The sequence below is a fragment of the Eubalaena glacialis genome, chromosome 19 (assembly GCF_028564815.1).
Source record: "Eubalaena glacialis isolate mEubGla1 chromosome 19, mEubGla1.1.hap2.+ XY, whole genome shotgun sequence".
Taxonomy (NCBI): domain Eukaryota; kingdom Metazoa; phylum Chordata; class Mammalia; order Artiodactyla; family Balaenidae; genus Eubalaena; species Eubalaena glacialis.
The window spans coordinates 56,096,547-56,119,589 of NC_083734.1; the positions used below are offsets into that span (position 1 = coordinate 56,096,547).

General features: G+C 61.3%; 1 protein-coding gene across 1 annotated transcript; it reads left to right on the forward strand.

The window, feature by feature from the left end:
- Nucleotides 1–6,357: 6,357 nt before the first annotated feature.
- Nucleotides 6,358–22,892, forward strand: EVPL (envoplakin). Its single transcript, XM_061175360.1, has 22 exons — nt 6,358–6,537; nt 8,831–8,930; nt 9,284–9,438; nt 9,549–9,675; nt 10,436–10,561; nt 10,769–10,807; nt 10,919–11,080; nt 11,161–11,268; nt 11,465–11,560; nt 12,536–12,658; nt 13,110–13,256; nt 13,575–13,729; nt 13,892–13,989; nt 14,286–14,458; nt 15,791–15,969; nt 16,057–16,195; nt 16,327–16,520; nt 17,071–17,221; nt 17,955–18,038; nt 18,166–18,276; nt 18,382–18,474; nt 19,203–22,892. Exons 1-22 carry the CDS (start codon nt 6,440–6,442, stop codon nt 22,653–22,655), a joined length of 6,111 nt encoding a protein of 2,036 aa, XP_061031343.1. The 5' UTR covers nt 6,358–6,439; the 3' UTR covers nt 22,656–22,892.
- Nucleotides 22,893–23,043: the final 151 nt, after the last annotated feature.

Genomic DNA, 23,043 nt, shown 5'->3' on the forward strand with positions numbered 1-23,043 from the left:
TGTACTCTCCAGTTTTCCATTTTTTTTGTTTTAAGTCTTTATTGAATTTGTTACAATATTGCTTCTGTTTTATGTTTTGGTTTTTTGGCCCCGAGGCATGTGGGATCTTAGCTCCTGGACCAGGGATCGAACCCGCACCCCCTGCATTGGAAAGCGAAGTCTTAACCACTGGACCGCCAGGGAAGTCCCCAGTTTTCCATTTGACTAGATGAGAATTCTTGGATTCCCTGTTTGAAATGAAACAGTGCCGGGCCTCGTTCCATCCCTTTCCTCTGGTGGCAACCTGAGCCTTTCACCATGGCCATGAGGTGACAGCCTGTGGTGGCAGTGCACCCGTCCACCCACAGTGGCCCTGGCCCTTCGCCAGTCTTTCCTCCCGCAGCTGAGGCGATGGCCTCCCCTTCCGCCCAGCCAGGAGAGGACGCGCGGCTCCAGGAACTCCGAGGTGGGGGCTGCGCTCGCTCTGCCTGTTCAGTGTCATCGCCGTGGCAATGCTGATCCTTCACACGCTCGGCGTCAGTATACACAAAAGCTAATCGACCGCGGATCTCTAAACATGTTGCCGTCTACAGCTTTGAGAAGCTTGGAACCTTCAGAGGTCTAGGAAAATGTCCAAAGATAGCAAAAATATGTGTTGGTTCTAATTTTTTTTTGTTTTGGAAGACACTTGTTGCTACAGAGGAGATGGAAACCAGATTTAGCTATAAAGTTTATCGATGTTCCAAAGCAAAGAGATAAATTGGAAACTGCCTGCATCCTGACAACGCCAACTGGAAGAGTCTGGCCTGTGGTTCTGTGAGATGCTGGAGACACTGTGCACAGGCGGGAGGGCACGAATGACCAACACGGCCCCTCGCTGCCCAGGATCTGCCCTCCGTGTGAGCACCAAGCGTTCGTGAGCCGTATTGTTAGCTGGTACAAGTTAAAATACAACCTCAGCTCGTGAATACTGATGGAACACTTGTGGGAACCTTTTATCCAACCTTTTCGAGCTGCTCAAGTTTGGTTTTGTTGCTTTTGTTTTGGGGGCAGGATCCTGGCGGCTCTATCAGAGTCTGTGTCGCGCCGGGGCCGAGACCTGCAGAGCTCCGAGGCAGGGGGCACTGCTTTCCTCCCTCGGCCGCACCCACTGTGGTGATTTTAATTGTGTTGGAAAGGGGAGCCTTGCCACTCTGTGGTCCCTCTTTTCAGCAGATGGTTTTGTTCACCTCCATTAGCTGCAACTATGTGTCCTCACGCTCAGTGTGCGGTTGAATGACCCCTTGGAAAAGAACCACGTTCTTTCTGTTAGGCTGAACTTTTCCCAGGGACCTTCTGGCAGGGGGCAGTGCAGTTACAACGGGCAGGTAACTGGTCCCTGAAAGCTGGTGACGTTCGTGAGCTCTCACTCATCTTGGAATGGAAGGAGGGTAGGGGTCACCCCCTGGAAGATGGGGTCATCTGGTTCTCTGCCATGCAGAGGGCTTGCTTAGTACCTAGTAGGCCCTTGACAAATGAATTTCCTTCCCTTCGCTCCCCGACGGATGGAGCTGGCATTAGACCACCATGCTTCTCCCTCCACTGCTGCCTATAGGCCACCTTCACACCTGCGCCCTGTCCTGGCCCTGACCTGGGGCCTTGCGGAGGGAGCCCCTGCCTAGCTAGAACTGAACTCGTAGAACAGTCTCTTGTCCTCCTAGCTGTAGCCGTGCAGCTGGAGCCCAGGGTCCAGGCTGCTGTGCACCAAGCTGGTGGGGCCAGCGCAGCCGAGAGGCGGGGAGAGCCTTCCACTTACAGCCGGCCTCCTCCCTGCTCCTGGCAGGCCCCACTGTCTTCTTCCTCTTCCCTCCCCAGAGCCGAGTCCTGCTAGGTCTAGGCAATATCATTAGGACAACAGGCTGAGTTTGATGAGCTGCCCTTGTGTGCTTTCCAGTTTCCTGGCAACAAAGACTGATTAGGAAGGCCTACCCCTCAGCTTATTCGTTCTTTCATTTTTTTGTTTGTTGTATAAATCTTTCTTCCGCAGACCATTGAACGAGGCTTGGTGCAGCTGAACCCCTGCTGCTTCAGTACAGCCAATATAACTCTCTCCCCAGCTGCTGTGCTGGGCTGTTGACCTTGTGAGGGACATGACTCAGCCGCCTCCATTAAACCTGAACTTCTCCACAATAGGGCTGCAGGTCCCCAGACCTGGCTATTAAAGGCTAGCCGTTGTCTTCAAGGTGACAGGCCCAGAGCCGCTGGGCAACTTGGGGAGACCTGGAGGCTCCACAGTGCCTGAGTGAGAGTGGGCGGGCTGCACACTTCTGGAATGCAGGCATGGCTTGTGCCAGCAGGCTGCTGCTATGGCCCAGAGGTGTGGGCTGTACCAGCACTGGTCCCACAGGCGCACTGGGGCCAGCCACTGTTGCCCAAGGGTAGGGAAAGGGAGCCACTCCTAGGGAGGGACAGATAGCCAAGACATCCTTGGCCTTGCCCTCCCAGCCAACTCGGGACCTGGGGACTCCTGAGGTCCCCTCTGTGTTCTCTCTCTTGCCACCTAGTGTGGGGAACCCTATTCTCACGACATGGGCAGGACTGGGTGGGTGGTTTGCTTGCGTTGCTGCCTTTAGACTCTCCCTATACAAGGCCCAGAAGGAATAGCTAGCACCATTTTCTGCCCGCTCTGTTCTAGTTGGGCAAGCCACGGTCACCTGCTTCTCTCCAGGCCGACCTTCAGTATTTTTATCAGGCTTGCTGGGCAGACTTGGCAGCCAAGAGAGCCTCCTCCAAACTGCCCAGTGGATTCCTGGGGCCGCAGCCACTTCCTCCCCCACCACCTGTGGACAGAAGGCAGCCCATCCCCTAAGTCCCCACCCCCCCAGCCCTTGTCCTCTCCGCCCAGCCGGTGAAGGCACCTTGGCTCCTCAGCCGGCCAAGGAAGTGTAAGGCAAGGGAGGTTACCAGCCAGCTCGGCTCCAAGCGTCTGGTAGCAGAGCTTTTGCACAGACAGAGGGCAATTTCCTGAGATGGCAAAGCTTGTCCTGATCAGGGAGCGTATGGAAGCCTGACAGCTTACAGCTCCCAGGGCAAAGTAGGCAGTTGCCGCCGTCTGCTTCAGCAGGGAGGAGAATGCCCCTCCCTGCAGGACCCCATGAGCTGGAGGAGAGAGTGGGTAACTTAAGCCCTGGCACACTATCCAAGCTGCCACGCTGTTGCCTAGCTGCATGCATGCATGGCAGCCTCCGAGCCGGGAGCTACACTGCTTTCAGCTCTGATCAGCCTTTCTGCTCCGGGCTCGGGCCCCATGAGCTGTGAGTGGCCCACATCACGTGCCTGGAAGCGCCAGGCTGGGGCATGTGAATGAGCTGCCACTCAAAGTCACAGCGCTGGAAGGAGGTTGGGGATCCATTGATCTCAAACCTCTCAATCCACAGGGTGGGTAGCAAGTCCAGGCGAGGGGAAGGCCTCATGGACAGGACAAGAAGCCAGGTCCTGGGACTCCTTTCTGGTTCAAAAGGCGGAGGCCTGGGAAGGCTGAAACGGGTCACCCAGTCTGGCTTCTGGGTCAGAGCTGTCTGATAGAATTACAATGTGAGCCAAAAATACAAGCCTTATCTGTAATTTTAAATTTTCTAATAGCCACATTAAATAACAGTAGCAACACCCGTTCCACCGTGTGAGGAAAGCACGAGAATCCTTGACCCTGAAGAGGACCCTCACCCGGCCATGCTGGTGCTCAGACCTCAGACTTCCCGCCTTCAGAACTGTAAGCAATAAGCTGCTGCTGTTTATGAGCCAAAAAAACGTAAAAAGCAATAGGTGAAATTCGTGTCTTAAAATACATTTCATTTAACACAATACGTCCAAAAGATCATTTTGACATGTAGTCAGTATAAAACATTATTGAGGTATTTTACATCCTTCTTTCATGCTAAGTCTTTGAAGTCTGGTGGGAATTTTATACTTAGAGCACATCTCAATTCAAACCGGCCACGTTTCAAGTGCTCAGGAGTGACGGGGCTGGGACAGTGCAGGTGGCCACAGAGGCTGGTGATTCCATCCCGGCCATCTAAATGAACGACTCTTTTTTTTTTTTCCCTCGGATATTTAAAACCCTACATCTTTCTTTGTCCCTATCCTTTCTCCTGCGCCTTAGTCTTGGGGGGCCAGGGTTACTGCTATCTGAATAGGAGCATCCTGCAATGACAGCCACCTCAGAGACCTGGCTGTTCCTGCTTATGGCACGTCAGCCCTGTCTGCGAGCTGGCGTCTGATTTGATTTGGCACTAGACAGTCACGCCAGGAATTCAGCCCTTGTTTTTCTTGCGGTGAATCAGTTTGTCTCTGGGGCGGGTGAGGGCCCCCTATGGTACTCACTTATTTCCAGGGGGGCTTCTGCAGACAGGTGGCAAAGCTCAAACGTTCCAGATCTCAGTCTCACTGCCTGCCCTCCACCTGGGGGCCACAGCTCAGTGGGGCCTCCCCTGGCTGCTCCCATTCCTGGGGCTGGAGTCTGGACATTTTCCCCCCTGGGACCCCCGCCTCCGATGACCACCCCCTCCCAAGAAAGGCCTGGAGTTCTCGGGGAGACAGGACAGCGGACTGAGGGCTGCTGTCTCCTGTCTTGGCTCTCCTGGGATATTGCTATCACTTGCCCAATCTCAAAGATAAGGACATGAGCTGACTCTCGGGTTTGATATGAGAGGCCAGCCGTCAGGGCTGGCTGCTGAATCCGGTAGTCATTTCAACAAATGGGCCCCTTTCTGAGAACAGTAAATGGCAGGCATGCAGCTAGTGGTTAGAAGAAAATTGTCACCCAGGAGTAACAGGGAGAGAGGGGCTGGGGCAGAGGGTGAGTGGCCTCTGGGCCAGGCTTCCTTATCTGGCTCCATCTCACTATCACACTCATCTGGGAGAAGAACAGCTGGAAACCACTGCTTCCCTGTTGCTACTTGTTGGGTCAAGGCCTCCTGCTGCCCTCCCCACCGCCACTACCACTGTTAGCCCCTCCCCTTCCAGGATAGATGGTGACTCCTGTGTCCCTTCTCCAGGGCCAAATTCAATGGGTTGTTCATGAGATGCAGCCAAAAGGGACTTGGGCCTTTTCTGCCCCAGGGGGCATGTGGCCAGTCTCAGACCTCTGTCCCGGATCTCCCTAGTGGGCTGGGACCCTTATCTCTTCTCCGGATGTTTTCTGTCCTCAGCTGGGCCTGCCAGGATGTCCCAGTGCTCCAAACCCAGCCTGTCTGCATCCCTCCCCCTTTGTTCCCCCTCAAACCCTCCTTCCACCGAAACTGTAATGGTTCCAGGGAATAACTCTAGATCTATAGAAGGGACTTGAGCTGGGGCAGTGAAATGAGTGCCTGGAAATGGAGGAACCCACACCTTTCTTGAAGATCCTGGGGGCCACCAGAGGAGAAGGCAGCTACCAAGATGACCTCCCTGGCCCTCAATGTGAGGAAAAGACCAGTAAACTGGCACTGCTGTTAGACACTCCATCTGACTCCAGAAAAGCCACCAGGGGCCACTTCTGGGGAGAGAGGAGAGGCAGGTAGGAAACCCAAGTAACAGTGGGTTCCCAGGAGGCTCCTCCAGACCCTGGGCTCAGCAGCACCTGAAGGCTAGTGCTGGGGGCCTTTGGGGGAGGGGCCCCTCTGGCACTGTTCTGAAACTTCTGAGGATCCCAGCAATGCGCATCTGACTGCATCTGGCCCCAGAGCCATGGACAGATGGGATAACCAGCCCACCAGGAAAAGCGGGCTGCAGTACTGTGGGGTGGTGCTCTGGGGAGCCGGCTGGGTGGTGTCCACTTTTAAAATGTACCTCGTGCCAGTTGCCAGGGGTGAATGCCCCCTGGCGGCCCCATCATGTCGGTGGAGGACATGGAACAGAGACCTGGACGCCCGGGTGGTGAGCAGAGAGCCCGGGGCCTCCCACCCACCCTGAGCTGGCAGGGAGCAGCCCCCGGCAGGCTGAGAGCCGTGGGCGGGGGCGTGCCTGACAGCACTGTGTTGGCTGGAGGTGTTTATTAACCTTGAGCCCAAGCTCTAAGGTCGGGCCTCGGTCCCTGAGCCTGTGCGTGCATACACACGCACGTCTGTCTGGAGCCCTGTCCCTCCTGGGCCCGGCTATTTCTGCATCTGGGTGTGATCTCTGCCGACTCCCTCTGGCTCTGGGCGTGTGAGTGTAACAAGTCCAAACCTCCTCTGAGAGTCGGGCAGGCTCGGGCGCCCCGCCCTCTGGGCTGTGCCCTTTCCTCCCAAACTGGTTGTGCAGGAGCAGGCGTGAGTGGGGTGTGGGCAAGCGTGCGCCTCACCTGCAGGGAGGGGCCGCACAAAAACCGCCCGCCCAGTGCCCGGCCTCCCCACTTCGCCAGAGCCCAGCTGAGCAGCCAGCGAGAGGACTCGCACCTGCTGCCTGCCACCCGCCTGCCATCGCCGGCCAAGCCCAGCCCGAGCCCGCACCTGCCTTCACGACCATGTTCAAGGGGCTGAGCAAAGGCTCCCAGGGGAAGGGGTCCCCCAAGGCCTCCCTGGCCAAAGGCTCCCCCAAGGGGTCCCCCAACAAGCACAGCCGGTGAGCGGGGCTGGGGGAGGGGGCTGGGGCCGGGGTGGCGCGGGACCAGGCCAGAGCCGGGGCCGGCCCAGTACTGGCATTCGGTGTCCTGAGGCCAAGAGCCCGGGGGTGGACTCTCTCTCCCTGGCCCAGGCCGAGCTCCAGCCGTGGCAGGAGACCAGGGATGGCCTGGGGCTCCCCACATTCCCCGGGGGGCCTGAGGGCCACGGGTTAAGGCTGCTCTGCAGATGTGCTAGATGGGGGCCTGAGCAGCTGCCTTCCTCTGCTGGGAGGCTGGGGGACTGTCTCCCTGTCCATAGCTCTGCCCTCAAGGCTCCGCTTGGATTGTGATGACCCTTGGGACCTGGGCACGGCACAGGGTGGGCAGAAGGACTGAGGCTGGAGAAGCCGAGAGGTGGCAGGTGGGGTGCCCGGAGGCAGGTCTGTGCTGCCCCCACGTCCAGGCTGCAGCTTTCCCCACCCGGCTCACGCCTCGGGCCTTGAGAGTTTTATTACAGAGTTGAGATGATTCCTTCACCCTACGGGTGTGCGGAGGGGGTGCTGGAGGGAAGGGGGAGGGGCCCGTGGGCCCAGGACATCCTCAGAGCCTCTCTCAGTTCCCCCAGCTCCCGGCAGGGCCCAGCCCAGCTCTCCAGAGCCACACAGTCTGCAGACTTGGCCGGCCTTCTCCCACTCACTGGCCATCAGTCCCCTCTGCAGGGTGGAGGTGGCGGCTCGCGGGGTCCTGGGTGTGGTGGTGGGAGCGGAGATGAAAGGCCCATCACCCCAGTAGGGCTCAGGGTGACGACTCAGAGGCTGGGCTTCTCGGCAGACGGGAAAGATGGCAGTTAAAACTCACTGGAGTGAGCTGTCCTCCCTGGGGCTCCTGGGCCCTGCCCAGGGTGGAGTGTGCTCCTCCCAGCAGCGCTCCCAGGCTCAGGACCCAGAGCTCCCGTCCCCAGCGAGGCCGCCGGGCAGCTCGGTCCCTAGGGCCCTGTACTGGCTGCAGCCGCCCCAAGAGGGCTCATCATTCCCCTTATGTGCAATCCGCTTGTTCAACACATATTTATTGAGCACCTACTGTGTGCCAAGACTGTTCTAGGCCCCGGGGATGCCGTTGTAAACAGAATCGACAGGTCCCTCCCTGCCTTCGACCTACATTCTAGAGGAATAAAAACTAACACTGGGTGCTGACTCTGCACAGGACACTTCAGATGAATCAGTTCTCTTAACACAATAACACGGTGAGGTAGATATTACTAGAGCCTTACTTTACAGGTGAGGAACCTCAGGCACAGAGAGATTAAGTAACTTGCCCAAGACCACACAGCTGTAGTGGTGGAGAAGGACAAAAACCAGGCTGTCTGTCAGAGTTCTTTCAGACTGTGTCTTTGCGTCACCGCCCCTCTGCTTGGAGGAGGCTTATCCTTTGCCCCCTGGTTCAAGGCCCAGCTCATGAAGGTTTACCTTCCCCGGGACTGTGACCTCACAGGGTGCTGTGCTCCTGAGGCTTAGACCACTCTGCCTTTTATTAGGTCTGCTCGAGCCTCTGGGCTCCAGAGTGAGCTCAGTTCCACAGGAGGCACCCTACAGAGTCTGGGAAAGGCCCCTGGCAACCCAGTTCAGGCTCATACTCTGCTCCTGGCTGTGTGGCCTGCGGCAAGTCAGGTCCCAGTTTGGGCTCTGAACCCCTAAATCTGGAAAGGGTTGGGGTGCCCTGGCAATCTCGTGGCCTCCCCCTGCCCCGGAGCTGTGTGTCTCCTCTGGAAGCTTGTTAGCCTGGGCACAGGAAGAGCCCAGGGCAGTGGTGGGGAGACAGGATTGGCGTGAATGGAAGTTGGGCTGGGGGACACGCTGCTGCTCCCCTGTCCCCAGCCAGCCCAACTGCCCCTCCCCAAGATCCAGCCATTCCGTCTCAGGTATTAGGGGCTGAGCCAGTGATTCACTCACTCCCCTGCAGGCTGCCTGCCCTCCAGCCAGAAGCGGCAGGGAGCTAGGCGGGGCTGGGGACACACTTCCAGGACAGGGAGGTCGGTTGGCTCCGCGGTGTGGCGCACACCCGGGACCCCCATTTTCTGAGCCCTCCTGTGGAGGCAGCGCTTCCCCGCCCAGAACTGGGTATCTCACAGGGATTCCCACAAGAGAGGCCAGAGCTCCCCCGGTCTTGGACTCCTCCCTCCAGGGCAGTGAGCCCGGCTGTAGGGCAGGACGGGGCAGGCGGAGGAAGGGACACCACCCAGGTGGGCAGACCTCTGCCCAAGGGAAACAGGGAACTTTTCCAACCACGCTGCCCTCTGTCCCCACCACCCATCAGAGATGCCACCAAGGAGCTGGCCCTGCTCATCTCTCGCGTGCAGGCCAAAGCCGACCAGGTGGAGAGGGACATCCTGGAGACCCAGAAGAAGCTGCAGCAGGTGAGGTCTGGGGGCAGATGACAGGGCGTGGGGATGTGGGAGGCCCATTGCCATGCCTGGCGGTCCCTCCTGTGCCCACTTGTTGTGGTGAAGATGGACAGACAGTCCAGTCCTTCCCTGGCCACTCTCCAAACACAGTGGGAGAGAGGGCTTATCCCTCCTTCTCTGTTGGGCTCCTAACCTGGGGGGTCAAAGGGGCTTGAGGGGCCCAGGCCTCCCCTGTGTCCTGAGTCCGCCCCGCAGGTGCCCATGCCCTGTCCTCTGCCAGTGTGGGCACAAAGGTTGGCCAGAGTCCCTCAGGGCGGGGCTCAGGCAGCAGCGGCGGGCGGTGAGGATGCCATCTGCTGCCGCAGGACCGGCAGCACAGCGAACAGGGCCAGGCCCTGCAGCACCGGGAGGAGGCGGGCCGTAGCCTGAAGGAGGCCGAGGAGCTGCTGAAGGACCTCTTCCTGGACGTGGACAAGGCCCGGCGGCTCAAGCACCTGCAGGCCGAGGAGATCGAGAAGGAGTGAGTGGGGTGGGGGCGGCGGCGGGGGGCTGGGGCTCAAGGATGGAGGCGCTGGGGGTCCGGGGGGAGCCCCGGGCCCAGCTCCGACCTGCTGGCCACTTCCTTGGCAGCATCAAGCAGCTGCACGAGTGGGTGACCCAGGAGTGTTCCGAGTACCGCGCCCTGTATGAGAGGATGGTGCTGCCGCCTGACGTGGGGCCCAGGGTTGACTGGGCACGGGTGCTGGAGCAGAAGCAGGTCAGGAGCCATCCCCAGAGTCGGAGACCCCTCAGGGAGCTGGAAGTCACTCCCAGCAGCAATCAGAGGGCAACCCAGAGCTGCGTTTCGTCAGGGGCTGATGAGTGCTTGGACCTGGGGGCAGCTGGCCATCTGGGAAGGGAGTGGGCAGAGGCGACGGTGCAGTCAGGGAAGGCTTCCTGCAGGTGGGAGGGCTCGGTTGGGTTGGGGTGAAGTGGTGAGGAGAGGACATTCCAGAGAAAAGGAAGAGGCCTGGAGGAACCCTGGGGTGCGATGGGAAGTGGGGTTTTCTGGGCAGGTAGGCAGAACCAGGTCACGGGCACCCTGAGCATCACGTGAGGAATTGTGCTTTGATGTCACGACAGAAGGGGTGCCGTGATAACAATGAGGGGACGGGGCGGGGGGGGCCGTGGACAGGGCAGGGTGTGCACAGGCTCCTGGAGCCAGGCTGGAGGTGTCCCGGCAGAGGCAGGGCAGAGCGTGGAGACTTTTCAGAGGCTGAGCCCGGAGTCCTGGGGACCAGTGAGGTTCAGGGTCCTCAGTCATGCGATGCTGAGGCCTCGGCCAGGGCCACTGGAGAATAGCACGTTCCCCAGGGTGAGCCGCAGCCCTTCACCCAGGCGCCCACCCGTCCACCCTCTGCCCCAGTGACCAGCTCCGCCTCTGCCGATGGGGATGCCAGGGGCCAGGGGGAGGGTAGGTGCAGGAGGGCTCCCACCCCAGGCCCTGCAGCAGAGCTGAGCGGCCAGCCCTTCTGCAGAAGCAGGTCTGTGAGGGCCAGTACGGGCCGGGCATCGTGGAGCTGGAGCAGCAGGTCGCCGAGCACAACATCCTGAAGAAGGAGATCGAGGCCTACGGGCAGCAGCTGCGGAGCCTCATCGGGCCGGTGGGTGAGCTGTCGGACGCACATCCCTGCTTGGCCCCGGCCCCAGCCCCAGTTCCCTTTCTCCCATCAGATCCCGAGTGAGGCCTGGCTGGCCCCCTAGGGCTAGGGATGGAGGAGGGGGGCACGGGAGGCCTAGGACGTGGGGACGTTCTCCCCTGCACCCCATCTCTCACTGCGCTCGCGTTCTCTCTCCCTTGGTCGAGGCAGGACGCGGCCACCATCCAGAGCCAATACCAGGATCTCCTGGTGAGCAGGGGGAAGGGACAGACTGGCGGGCTGGGCGGGCTGGGAGTGGGGCACAGCGTGATGGTGCCTCTTGCTACCCCTTCTCTCTCCCTGCCTCTCGCCCGAGCACAGAAGGCAGCCTCGTGGCGAGGGCAGAGCCTAGGCAGCCTGTACACGCACCTGCAGGGCTGCACGCGCCAGCTGAGCGTCCTGGCCCAGCAGCAGCAGCGCATCCTGCAGCAGGACTGGAGCGACCTCATGGCAGACCCCGTGGGCGTGCGGAGGGAGTACGAGGTCAGTGCGGGCAAGTGGGGGCGAGGTGGGGGAACGAGGACGTCCTCGTCCTCACCGCCCGCTCCCCGCCTCTCTCCCAGCACTTCAGGCAGCACGAGCTGCTGAGCCAGGAGCAGTGCGTGAACCAGCTGGAGTGTGACGGGGAGCGCCTGGTGGAGCTCGGGCACCCGGCCGTGGGGCCCATCCGGGTGCGGAGGCCCACACACGCCCTGCTGCCTCGGGGACCCTAACTCCCTCACTCGGGGAGCTTCCCAGGGAGGCTGGGAAGACGGAGAGGGAGACACCACTCGGGTCGGGGACGGTGGGCAGGACCAGCAGAGTGGGTGGGCGGGTGGATCGACCAGGTCGGGGCATGGTCCGAGGACTCCGTGCTGCTGCCCGCAGGCCCACCAGGAGGCCCTGAAGTTGGAGTGGCAGAACTTCCTGAACCTGTGCATCTGCCAGGAGAGCCAACTGCAACACGTGGAGGATTACTGCCGGGTGAGCCTGCGGACAGGGCCGGGCAGGGGCATGGGGGTGTGTCTGGAGGACGCCGCAGGACACGCTCGCATCTCGGGGGTCAAGGCACCGAATAAAAAAGACAGAGCTGTGTTGTTGTGACTAGTTCCCGGGGGGAAATAATGTCACACATACATTCTCAACAGGGTGATATCACTCCTGGGGGATGAAAGTTGGTTCTCATGGGCAAAAAAAAAAAAAAAATCATATTGTTTTTATGCATAAATCACAGATAGACATACGTAAAGGATATACAACATATCTATAATACTAAAATTTCATGGCGACAATGGGGAAAGTAACGAAAAAAATGTCTAAAAAACTCCTTAGAAGGGACAATAATGAAACAAGGGTTGACAAACATTGATATAATAGACTTACAGATAGAAAAAGAAAAAGAAGAAAAAAATTAAAAATAAAAAAATGTATATATACAACAGGGACTTCTTTTTTTTAATAATTTCCAACTAAAATGGTTTCTATACTTTGAGAAAGACAAAAGTCAAGGATTTTTTCCTTCTCTTTTCTTTTTTTTAAAAGGCATTTTTCTAGATATCCACAATACCATTATCACACCCACTGATGAGAATTCCGTAATATCACCCAACTGTAGGATGTTTCTTTAAAGCACACTCCCGGCTTCTACTCTGAGGCACCCTGGGCACCCGGGGTCCCAGCCAGTACTCCAGGTGCTAGAGTGAGGCGGGAGGGGCACTGCCCTTCATCTGTGCAGGAAGGACGAAAACCAGTGTTTTACAACACTAAAAGAAATTAAGTTCAGTGACCTCAAAATGCCTGATTTGCAGAGCAGTTTAGTTAAAAAGACTGCACTGCCTGGGTAGAAAGACCGATGGCAAGTGGCAGTTTGGGTTTAACCGGTTTGCATTTAGCTGCTTTGCGGGGTGCCCTAGGGCAGCGGGTGCCCCAGCTCTGCCCCTGACCACCCACCGACCTCAGTTCCAGGAAGAGGCCGACTCTGTCAGCCAGACCCTGGCAAAGCTCAACTCCAGCCTGGACACCCAGTACAGCCCTGCCCCGGGGGGCCCACCTGGCGCCCCAACAGAGCTGCTGCAGCTGGAGGTGAGATGGCCCCACCCAGCCCCTGCACCCACTCCTGGGAACGGGGCCTGCCTGTGTGTCTGGGCCTCAGGCCTCCCCGGTACTTAGTCCTGCCCGGAGTCCCAGCCTTGGGAGCAGGAGAAGGAGGTCTGCTGCAGCAGGAGGAGCCTGGTCTGTTACCAGCAAGCCCTTCCCACCTCCGGACCTCAGTTTCCTCATCAGTAATGTGACAGGGGCTGCCCAGAAGAGCTCTGAGGCCCCTCCAGCTCCCACTCTGCAGGCCTGGGTGATGCTGGGCAGCCTCCTACCCCACCCCAACCAGCAGGCCCTGGGATCCTGGGTGCCCTGGGAGAGGCTCCTTTTACTTTGCTGACTAAGAGACCCTGTCTTCATGAGGGCCAGACCCCTCCCCGGCCCTCCTGGGGGGCACGTATGAGGCTGGCCTGAGCCCCCATTGTCTGGGTCCCTGCAGGCAGAGGAGAAGCAGCTGGCTGTGGCCGAAAAGACTGTTGGGGACCTGCAGCTGCGGAGCTGGGAGGTGGCCCCTCTGCCGCAGCGCAGGAACCCACCCCAGCAGTCCCTGCACGTGAACAGCATCTGCGACTGGGACACGGGAGAAGTACAGTCTCTGCCTGCCCAGCTCCTCCGGCCCCGCCCACCCCACCCCTGCCCCCTCCAGTCCCTCCCCTCCCCCTCCTACCCACTCCTGCCACTGCCCCCGCCCCCTGCCCCACCCCTGCCCGAGCACTACCCCTCTCCAAGCCCTGTCCCGCCTCTGGCCCGTCCCTGTCCCTACCCCAGCACCCCTGCCCCTGCCCCTGCCCCAGCCCCTGTCCCTCTACCTGTCCCCGTCCCCAGCCTCTACCCATCTTGGCCTTGATCCCTTCTCCTGCCCGGCCCCTGAGCCTGCATGAGCCCCTCCCCACCTGCCCCCTAGGTGCAGCTGCTGCAGGGTGAGCGGTATACGCTGATAGACAACACTGACTCGCACACCTGGGTGGTCCAGGGCCCGGCAGGCGAGACCAAGCGTGCCCCAGCCGCCTGCTTCTGCATCCCAGCTCCGGACCCTGAAGCCGTGGCCAGGGCCTCCAGGTGGGTCTGCCTGGGGATCCTCAGGGACAGGAGGCAGGCTGTGGGCCCAGAACGGGCCCTGTGGTTTGAGGCCATTGCCTGGCCTTCGCCTGGACCAGTGCCTGCTGGGGCCGAGGGGAGAGAGTGGAGGGACGTCCTTCTCTGATCTCCTCCTTGTTCCAGGCTGGCCTCGGAGCTGCAGGCCCTGAAGCAGAAACTGGCCACAGTGCAGAGCCGCCTGAAGGCCGGTGCTGCGGAGCCCTTACGGCCTAGCCAGAAGGGTACCGAGGGCTGGCCAGGGAACGGGGAGGCACTATTGGGACAGAGGGAGTAGACTCGACTCTGGTCACTGTGAGGGCTGCCACGGGCAGGGGGTGACCCTGAATTAAGGATTTCTGCTCTGGGGATTCCATCTCCTGGGTTGGCAAGCCCCTGGGGATGTCCCTCCCTCAGTTAGGCCCTGCCCGTGGCCCTCCCGCCCTACCCCCCCCAGGACCCTCCGCAGGCACTCAGGGAGGGGCCCACCAGGCAGACGTGAGGTAGGCCCTGGACCCTCACAGGCACTCTCTTCCCCCAGCTCCAACCAGCTCAGCCCCAGCTGACCCACAGGCCCAGAAGCTCCTGACACAGATGACCCGGCTGGAGGAGGACCTGAGGCAGATAGAGAAGCAGGTGCTGACCTGGATCCGGGCCCCGCTGAGCCGCACCACCCCACTGGAGGACCTGGAGGGCCGCATCCAAAGCCACAAGGTGGGTGAACCAGGGCAGCTGGGATAAGAAGTGGTCCGGCCCTGGGGGATGCACAAAGTAAAGACGAGGCAAGTGTGGGAGCAGCCATGGGGCCCCGAGGTGGAAGAAGGGAGTGGACAGTCCAGGACTCACGCAAGCTGGTTCCCATCCTGGCTCCTCCACTGACTGGCTCTGTGACTTTGGGCAATTCACTCAACCTCTCTGGGCCTTGGTTTCCTCATCCCTGAAAAAAGGCACAATAATACCCAGCTCGTCTGGGTGTCCTGAGGATGAAGTATAGCGAGGCCCAGGAAGGTTCTAGAGGGGCAGGGCTCAGAGTAAAGGCCCTGTACCCCACGCTGGAGGGGTGTTCTGGCGAGAGTCCTGAGAGCAGCAGGAAGCCTGGAGCACCTTAGGGGTGGTTTCTCCCGGGTGGCAGGCAGGGAGCCTCCCTGGAGAGGTTGCAGGAGTATAAACATGATCACGAAAGGACTCAGAAGTGCCAACAGTGAAAGCCGCCCCTCCCCCACACCGGGGGGGCAGCAGTTTGGGTTGTATCCTTCCAAACCGGTTTCTACTCAAATATATTGTTTGGATATCGTTTTTAAAAATTTGAAGCACGTTGTTCACGTTATTGTGCAACTTGTTATTTTCACTCTGCAGTGTTCTGTAGCGTTTCAGCTGGTTCAGAGCGCTGGCCGGGGGCGGGAGGGCTCCAGAGGTGGGAAAGGTGCTGCAGGTGGGGTCCTGGGGCGGCAGGGGGAGGAAGCAGGAGTGGCAGAAGGAGATACTGTGCGGTAACACGGCCTCAACGATACCTCTGCCCACGCCGGGCCTTGGTTGCCACTGCCCTGGGACCTGACAGTCTCCAAGTAGGTCCTTGGGTTTTGAAGTCACAGCGTCAGGGGTGTCGGGGGTCCAGTTAACCTGGAAAGGAGGCAGTGCACGGCATGGAGTCGGCACCAGTGGCTTATGGACTAGATGAGTGAATAACTGATAAAAGAATCAACGCAGTAACCCCAAGTGGATGGAGCTAGGGCTTTGCTGCCTGACCTGGAGCGAGGGGGCAGGGAACTGAAGGTTTTGCGAACAGGATAGTGACATGAAGACCAAGGTGGGCAAGAGCTCCTGACTCACAGGGTCTCATCTCATCCTCCCATCAAGCATTCCGTAGATGAGGAGACTGAGGGTCAGAGAGGTTGACTTGCCCTCGGTCATCTACATGGGAACTGAGCCCCAGCACGTCCGCACCACACTCTCAGGCCTCGTGGGCAGAGTTAGGTTGACACGGCAGGAGGGCTGGGTGGAAGCCACCTGCCCAGAGCAGAGATCCTGAGCCCCGCCCCACCCCAGGGCATGGCCCAGCGGCTGCAGAGCCTGGGAGCAGAGAAGGCGGCAGCCCAGCAGGAGTGTGAGGCGTTTCTGTCGGGGCAGCCTGCGGGCCCCGCCGCCCTGCACCTACCCATGGCCCTCAGCAACGTCAAGAACAAGTACAGTGACGTGCAGGTTCTCTGCAGACTCTACGGGGAGAAGTGAGTGCTCTGGGGATGGGGGCCGCTGGGCGAGGCCGCACGGGTGCGGCCAACGGGGCGTCTGACCCTTGGCCTCCTCTGTGGCAGAGCCAAGGCTGCCCTGGGTCTGGAGCGGCAGATCCGGGATGCGGACAGGGTCGTCCGAGGCTTCGAGTCCACCCTGGTGCAGGAGGCCCCCATCCCTGTAGGCCCAGGCACGCTGCAGGAGAGGGTCAGCGAGCTGCAGGTGAGGGGCTGGGTGGCCTCCTGGCAGAAGGGGGCCACAGCCTGCCCAAGCATTTGAGGGCAGGTGGAGGGTGGACATGGCGTCCGACCGAACCATGAGGGTGCATCACGCTGTGTCCCCTCCTGCCCCAGCGCCGGCGGAGGGAGCTGCTGGAGCAGCAGGCCTGCGTGCTGGGGCTGCACCGCCAGCTGAAGGCCGCCGAGCACACGTGCGGCGCGCTGCACAGCAATTTCCACGAGTTCTGCCAAGACCTGCCGCGCCAGCAGCGCCAGGTGCGGGCCCTCACGGACCGCTACCACTCTGTGGGTGACCAGCTGGACCTGCGGTGAGTGCTGGGCCGTCGCGGCTCATGGCACAGCCCCACGGTGCACGGTGGCCACGGCTGGTGAGCTGTGTGACCTTGGACTGGCGACTTCACCTCTCTGAGGTTCAGTTTCCTGACCTCTAAAATGGGATAGAGGACTTCCCCGGCGGTCCAGTGGTTAAGACTCCGCGCTCCCAATGCAGGGGGCCCGGGTTTGATCCCTGGTCAGGGAACTAGATCCCGCTTGCCGAAACTAAAGATCCCGCACACGGCAACGAAGATCCCATGTGACACAACTAAGACCCGGCACATCCATATAAATTAAAAAAGGAAAAAAAAAAGGGATAGTAACGGCACCGACCTCCCAGGTGGTACCTGGCAGAGAGTGTCCGGTCCATCTCTGAATGCCCAGCTCCAGCACAGGGCCAGAGTTAGGGGATCGGCATGGTGGGTCACTCAGCCCTCCTGGCCTGTCCCAGGGAGGGAGGCGCCCACCAGCCTCCTCCGTGCACCCCTCACCTGTCCCCTGAGGGCAGCTCTCACCTCTTCTCTGGGCTTCGTCCTCCTGCAGGGAGAAGATGGTGCAGGACGCTGACCTCACCTACCAGCAGTTCAAGAACTGCAGGGACAGCCTGAACTCCTGGCTGGAGCACCTGCCCCACAACGAGGTGCGGCCCAGAGACGGGCCCAACCAGATTGCCTACAAGCTGCAGGTGCAGAAGGTGAGGAGCTGGGGCTGCAGGCAACCTGGGGGCCGGTACCCAGAGCTGGGCCCTCAAGCCACATCCCTTTCCCTGGCCACCCGCCCAACAGGGAGAGCTGCCTGTGTGCATGTGGCCCTCTAGTGGCCAGTGTTTTAATGAGCTCAAAGCTCAGACCCCAGAGGCCTTGTGTCACACACCCCCACCCCAAATGCTCCAATCTGCCCACAGAAACAGCCAGCCCTTCTCCGTCTGGTCCGAGGTGGACAGCGGGCCTTATGCTCCTGAGGGTTCCAACTCCTACTGCATCCTCTTCCTCATACTTGCCAAGCCCCTATTACATGCTGGTAATGAACCAGGGGCGGGGGTACAGCCCAGCCCTCAGGCAGCCCACAGTCCGAGGCGGAGGCCGGTGCATCCCAGGCCATGATGCTGATAAGTGCTTTGGTGGAGAAGCCGGAGCGCTGGGGGAGCCCATTGCGGGACGTGCATGGGGGTCGGGGCAAGCAGTCTGGAAGGAACTGACACCCAGGCTGAGGCCTGAGGAATAAATAGCGTGGCCAGGTGTGCGTGTGGAGGGGTGAAATGTCCTGAGCAGAGGCCACGGTGGATCACAGTGGGGAAAAGGCAGTTTCCCGCAGAGCCCTTCCCGCCTCTGGGCGGTGCTGGCCGGCCGCCTGAGGCCCTGGAGGCGCCCGGCTGGAGGAGAGTCCAGGCGAGTGGTGTTTCCTGACTTTCCCTTCTGCCCCGGCAGAGGCTGCTGCAGGAGATCCAGGGCCGAGAGCAGGACAGGGCCATGGCATCCCGCCTCTCCCAGCACCTGCAGGCGGCCCTCCAGGTAAGCAGTTACTTCAGCTTGTCCCTTTTCTCTCCCACCCGCCCACCCTCCCTCCGACAGTCCCCTCCTCCCCCTCCCCCCCTCCCCCACTGAGGGCCAGCCTGTTGTCCCTTCCCCCCCTGCTCAGGACTATGAGCTGCAGGCAGACACCTACCGCTGCTCCCTGGAGCCCACCCAGGCGGGGGCGGCCCCCAAGAGACCCCGAGTGGCTCCCCTGCAGGAGAGCATCCAGGCCCAGGTGAGCCGCGGCTCTGTATTCCTCATTCCTCAACACCGCCGGGCTCCGCAGCCTCTGAGGCAGGAGCTGACACCGCCCTCCCCCACCTCCCTGTGGCCTCTTCAGGAGAAGAAGCTGCTGAAGGCCTACGCTGAGGTTGCAGCCGCGCACCAGCAGCAACTGTACCAGCTGGAGTTTGCCGGAAAGATCCTGGAGAAGGTATGGGGGTGAGGCCCATCCGCTCCCGCACTGGCAGCCTGGCCCGGTGGCTGACCTGGCAGACGTCCCTTCCTCCCCCCACTGCAGCCTGCAGCCCCGGGACAGCTCAGCAGCCTGAGGGAGGTGCTGCTCCCTTCCTCCCCCAGCAGCTCTCACAGGCTGGTGATCGGCTCAGAGTTAGTACCAGGAGATGTCATTCAGTGCGGTCACAGCTTCGCCACTGGGCAGTGCTCCGGTGGGGACGGGAGAGAATCCCCACAAAGTCTTCAGCCTAGGATCCAGCCCCAGTGGGCAAGAGGCCACCTAGGTCTCCATCCCCGAGAGACCAGGAGCCGGGTGCTCTCCATGACTCTTGGTGACTGGCCAAAGGACTGGCCAGCTTCTTCCCACCCAGAGGCGTACTCCAGGGTCCCCCAGAGGAGTGTGGGCCCATTTCTGGGAGCCTGGGTGGAAGTGGAAGGCGGAACGTTTTGGAAGGGAGGACCTTCCTATTTGCACGTTCTAGTGCAAACGCGGCCTGAACGCTGCCTTGAATCCTAACATCCTGGGCATTGATGGAGCCTCTCAAACTCCTGCCTCCAAGCATCCCAGGTCTTCAGTTCCACCTCCCAGGACCTACTAGGAAGTCTCAGGAAGCAGGGAAGGGTCCTGCTCTCAGGAGGGTGTGGTGGGCTTATCCCTTTCCTCCTCTCACCCCAGGACTCGCCCCTCTTCCTCTCACCCTGCAGAAGAAGCTCGGTGAGGACATCCAGGTGACCCATGACGCACGGCAGGGGTCCGAGAGCCCAGCCCGAGCCCGGAGGGAGTCAGAGGCCCTGAAGTCCCAGCTGGAGGAGGAGAGGAAGCGGGTGGCCCAGGTGCAGCGCGAGCTAGAGGAGCAGAGGAGCCAGCTGCTGCAGCTGAAGACCCAGCGGCCCTCGGAGAAACTGGAGGAGAAGGAAGTGGTGGAGTTCTCCCGGGACCCCCAGCTGGAGAGCACCCTGTCCAGGGCGAAGTCCCAGGTGGAGGACGAGGGCAAGAAGCGGGCTGGCCTGCAGGCAGATCTGGAGGCGGCGGCCCAGAAGGTCGTGCAGCTAGAGAACCAGAGGAAGGCCACGCAGCCTCACCTGCTGACCAAGGAGGTCACCCAGATCGAGAGGGACCCTGGCCTGGACGGCCAGGCGGCCCAGCTCAGCAGCGAGATCCAGCTCCTGCGGGGGGAGAACACCGCCGTCTTGGCCCAACTGGAGGCGCTGAAGACGGAGCTGCTGGCCCTTGAGCGGAAGGAGGCGAACGTGAAGGAGAAGGTCGTGGTGAAGGAAGTGGTCAAGGTGGAGAAGGACCTGGAAATGGTCAAGGCAGCCCAGGCCCTGAGGCTGCAGACGCAGGAGGACGCGGCGCAGAGGAAGGGGGCGGAGGCAGCCGTGGCCGGGCTGCAGGCTCGCATCGCGGAGCTGGAGCAGGCGATCCGCGCCGTGCAGCCGAAGGTGATCGTGAAGGAGGTGAAGAGGGTGGAGCAGGACCCAGGCCTCCTCCGAGAGGCGTCCAGGCTGAGGAGCCTCCTGGAGGCGGAGAGGCGGGAGAACGAGGCGCTGGCCGGGGAGCTGAAGGAGCTGCGCGGCAAGCACGGCGCGGAGGAGAAGCAGAAGCCCAGGGTGGACCTGCAGGAGCGTGTGCACGAGATCTTCCAGGTGGATCCGGAGACGGAGCGGGAGATGGCGCGGCTCAGGGCCGAGCTGCAGGAGACCGCCCGCAAGAGGAGCGGCGTGGAGGAGGCGGCGGCGCGGCTGCTGCCCGAGCTGGCGGCCCTGCGGGCGCAGAAGCCCGTGGTGGAGTACAAGCAGGTGACGCAGGAGGTGGTGAGGCACGAGAGGAGCCCGGAGGTGCTGCGGGAGATGGACCACCTGAAGGCCCAGCTCAACGAGCTGGTCAACGGCAGCGGGCGGGCCCAGGAGCAGCTCATCCGGCTGCAGGGGGAGCGCGACGAGTGGAGACGGGAGCGCTCCAAGGTGGAGACCAAGACGGTGAACAAGGAGGTGGTGCGCCACGAGAAGGACCCGGTCCTGGAGCAGGAGGCTGAGCGGCTGCGCCGGGAGGTGCGGGAGGTGGCCCAGAAGCGACGGGCGGCCGAGGACGTGGTCTACGAGCTGCAGAACAAGTACCTGCTGCTGGAGAGGAGGCGGCCCGAGGAGAAGGTGGTGGTGCAGGAGGTGGTGGTCACCCAGAGGGACCCGAAGCTCCACGAGGAGCACGGCCGGCTGAGCCGGAGCCTGGACGAGGAGGCGGGCCGGCGGCGGCAGCTGGAGCGGGAGGTGCAGCAGCTGCGGGCCGCCGTGCAGGAGGACGAGGGCCTGCTCAGCTTCCCGGAGGACCGCGGCAGGAAGCTGGCCGTGGAGCGGGAGCTGCGGCAGCTGACCCTGAGGGTCCAGGAGCTGGAGAAGCGGCCTCCCGCGGTGCAGGAGAAGGTCATCGTGGAGGAGGTGGTCCAGCTGGAGAAGGACCCGGATCTGGAGAAGTCGGCGGAAGGCCAGCGGCGGGACCTGGACCAGGAGAAGACCCAGGTGACCGAGTTGCGTCGGGAGTGCGAGAACCTGCAGGTGCAGATCGACGTGCTCCAGAAAACCAAACTGCAGGAGAAGACCATCTACAAGGAAGTGATCAGGGTGGAGAAGGACCTGGTCCTGGAGGGAGAGCGTTCCCGGGTGTGGGAGATGCTCAACAGGGAGCGCGCAACCCGGCAGAGCCGGGAGGAGGCGGCGAGGCGCCTGCGGGAGCAGATAGACCGGGCGGAGGGGCAGAGGAGGACCTGGTCGCGGGAGGAAGCCGAGCTCCAGAAGGCCCGGGACCAGAGGAGCCAGGAGTGCAGGCAGCTGCAGGAGGAGCTGCAGGAGCTGGAGAGGCAGAAGCAGCAGCAGGTGCTGAACCTGCAGGAGGAGTCGGAGCTGCTCAGCCGCAAGACAGAGAGCGAGCGGCAGGGGGCAGCCCAGCGGGGCCAGGAGCTCTCGCAGCTCGAGACGGCCATCCTCCGCGAGAAGGACCAGATCTACGAGAAGGAGAGGACCCTCTGGGACCTCCACGCCAAGGTGAGCCGGGAGGAGCTCAACCAGGAGACCCAGACGCGAGAGACCAACCTCTCCACCAAGATCTCCATCTTGGAGCCCGAGACGGGGAAGGGCCTGTCCCCGTACGAGGCCTACAAGAGGGGCATCATCGACCGAGGCCAGTACCTCCAGCTGCAGGAGCTCGAGTGTGACTGGGAGGAGGTCACCACCTCGGGTCCCAGTGGGGAGGAATCTGTGCTCCTGGACCACGAGAGCGGGAAGCAGTACTCCATCGAGGCCGCCCTGCGCCGCCGGCGCGTCTCCAAGGAGGAGTACCACCTCTACAGGGACGGCCACCTCCCCATCAGCGAGTTCGCCCTGCTCGTGGCCGGGGAGACCAAGCCCTGCTCCTCCCTCTCCATCGGCACCATCATCTCCAGGTCCCCGCTGGCCTCCCCGACCCCCCAGAGCCCCAGATTCTTCTCTCCCGGCTCCTCTCTCGGCTTCTCTCTCAGGCTCAGCGAGGACAGCTTCCCCATCGCCGGCGTCTACGACACAACCACGGACAACAAGGTCACCATCAAGACGGCCGTGGCCAAGAACATGCTGGACCCCATTACTGGGCAGAAGCTGCTGGAGGCGCAGGCAGCCACAGGGGGCATCGTGGACCTCCTCAGCCGGGAGCGCTACTCCGTACACAAGGCTGTGGAGAGGGGGCTGATCGAAAACAGCTCAGTGAAGAAGCTGCTCAACGCCCAGAAGTGCTTCACCGGCATCGAGGACCCCGTCACCAAGAAGAGGCTGTCGGTGGGCGAGGCCATTCAGAAGCGCTGGATGTCCCAGGAGAGCACGCTCCCACACCTGCGGGTGCAGCACCTGACCGGAGGGCTCATCGACCCCAAGAGGACGGGCCGCATCCCCATGGCGCAGGCCGTGCTCTCCGGCATGATCAGTGAAGAGCTGGCCCAGCTCCTGCAGGACGAGGCCAGCTACGAGAAGGATTTGACAGACCCCATGTCCAAGGAACGGCTGAGCTACAAGGAGGCCATGGGGCGCTGCCGGAAGGACCCCCTGAGTGGCCTGCTGCTCCTCCCAGCCTCGCTGGAGGGGTACCACTGCTACCGCTCGGCCTCCCGCGCTGTCCTGCGCTCCCTGCGCTGATGGGGGCCAAAGCGGTCACGGGAGCGCGCGTGAGGGGGGAGGGTAGGATGCATGCACCCCTGGCCCCCAGAGCAGCCCAACCCGAGGGGGTGGGTCTTCCCTCTGTCTGACTGACTCCCGGTGTTGGGCTCCCTCCCCTGACTTTGGTGCCCAGTGCATCCCCTGACCTGGATGGAGATGAGCAGCTCTGTTTTCGTTCCTCTTCCCTCAACCCAGTGCGTCCAATAAACGAATTCTCCTGGTGCCTTGTTCACATTTGGGAACATAAGAGTCGATTCGTCTGGGGCATGAGCGTGAGGGACAGCACTACTTGGGTCCTGGGGAGTGGACACGCCCAACTGGCCCTGCTGGGGATGGGGTGATTTCGGAGGCCTGTGGCTCCTCTGAC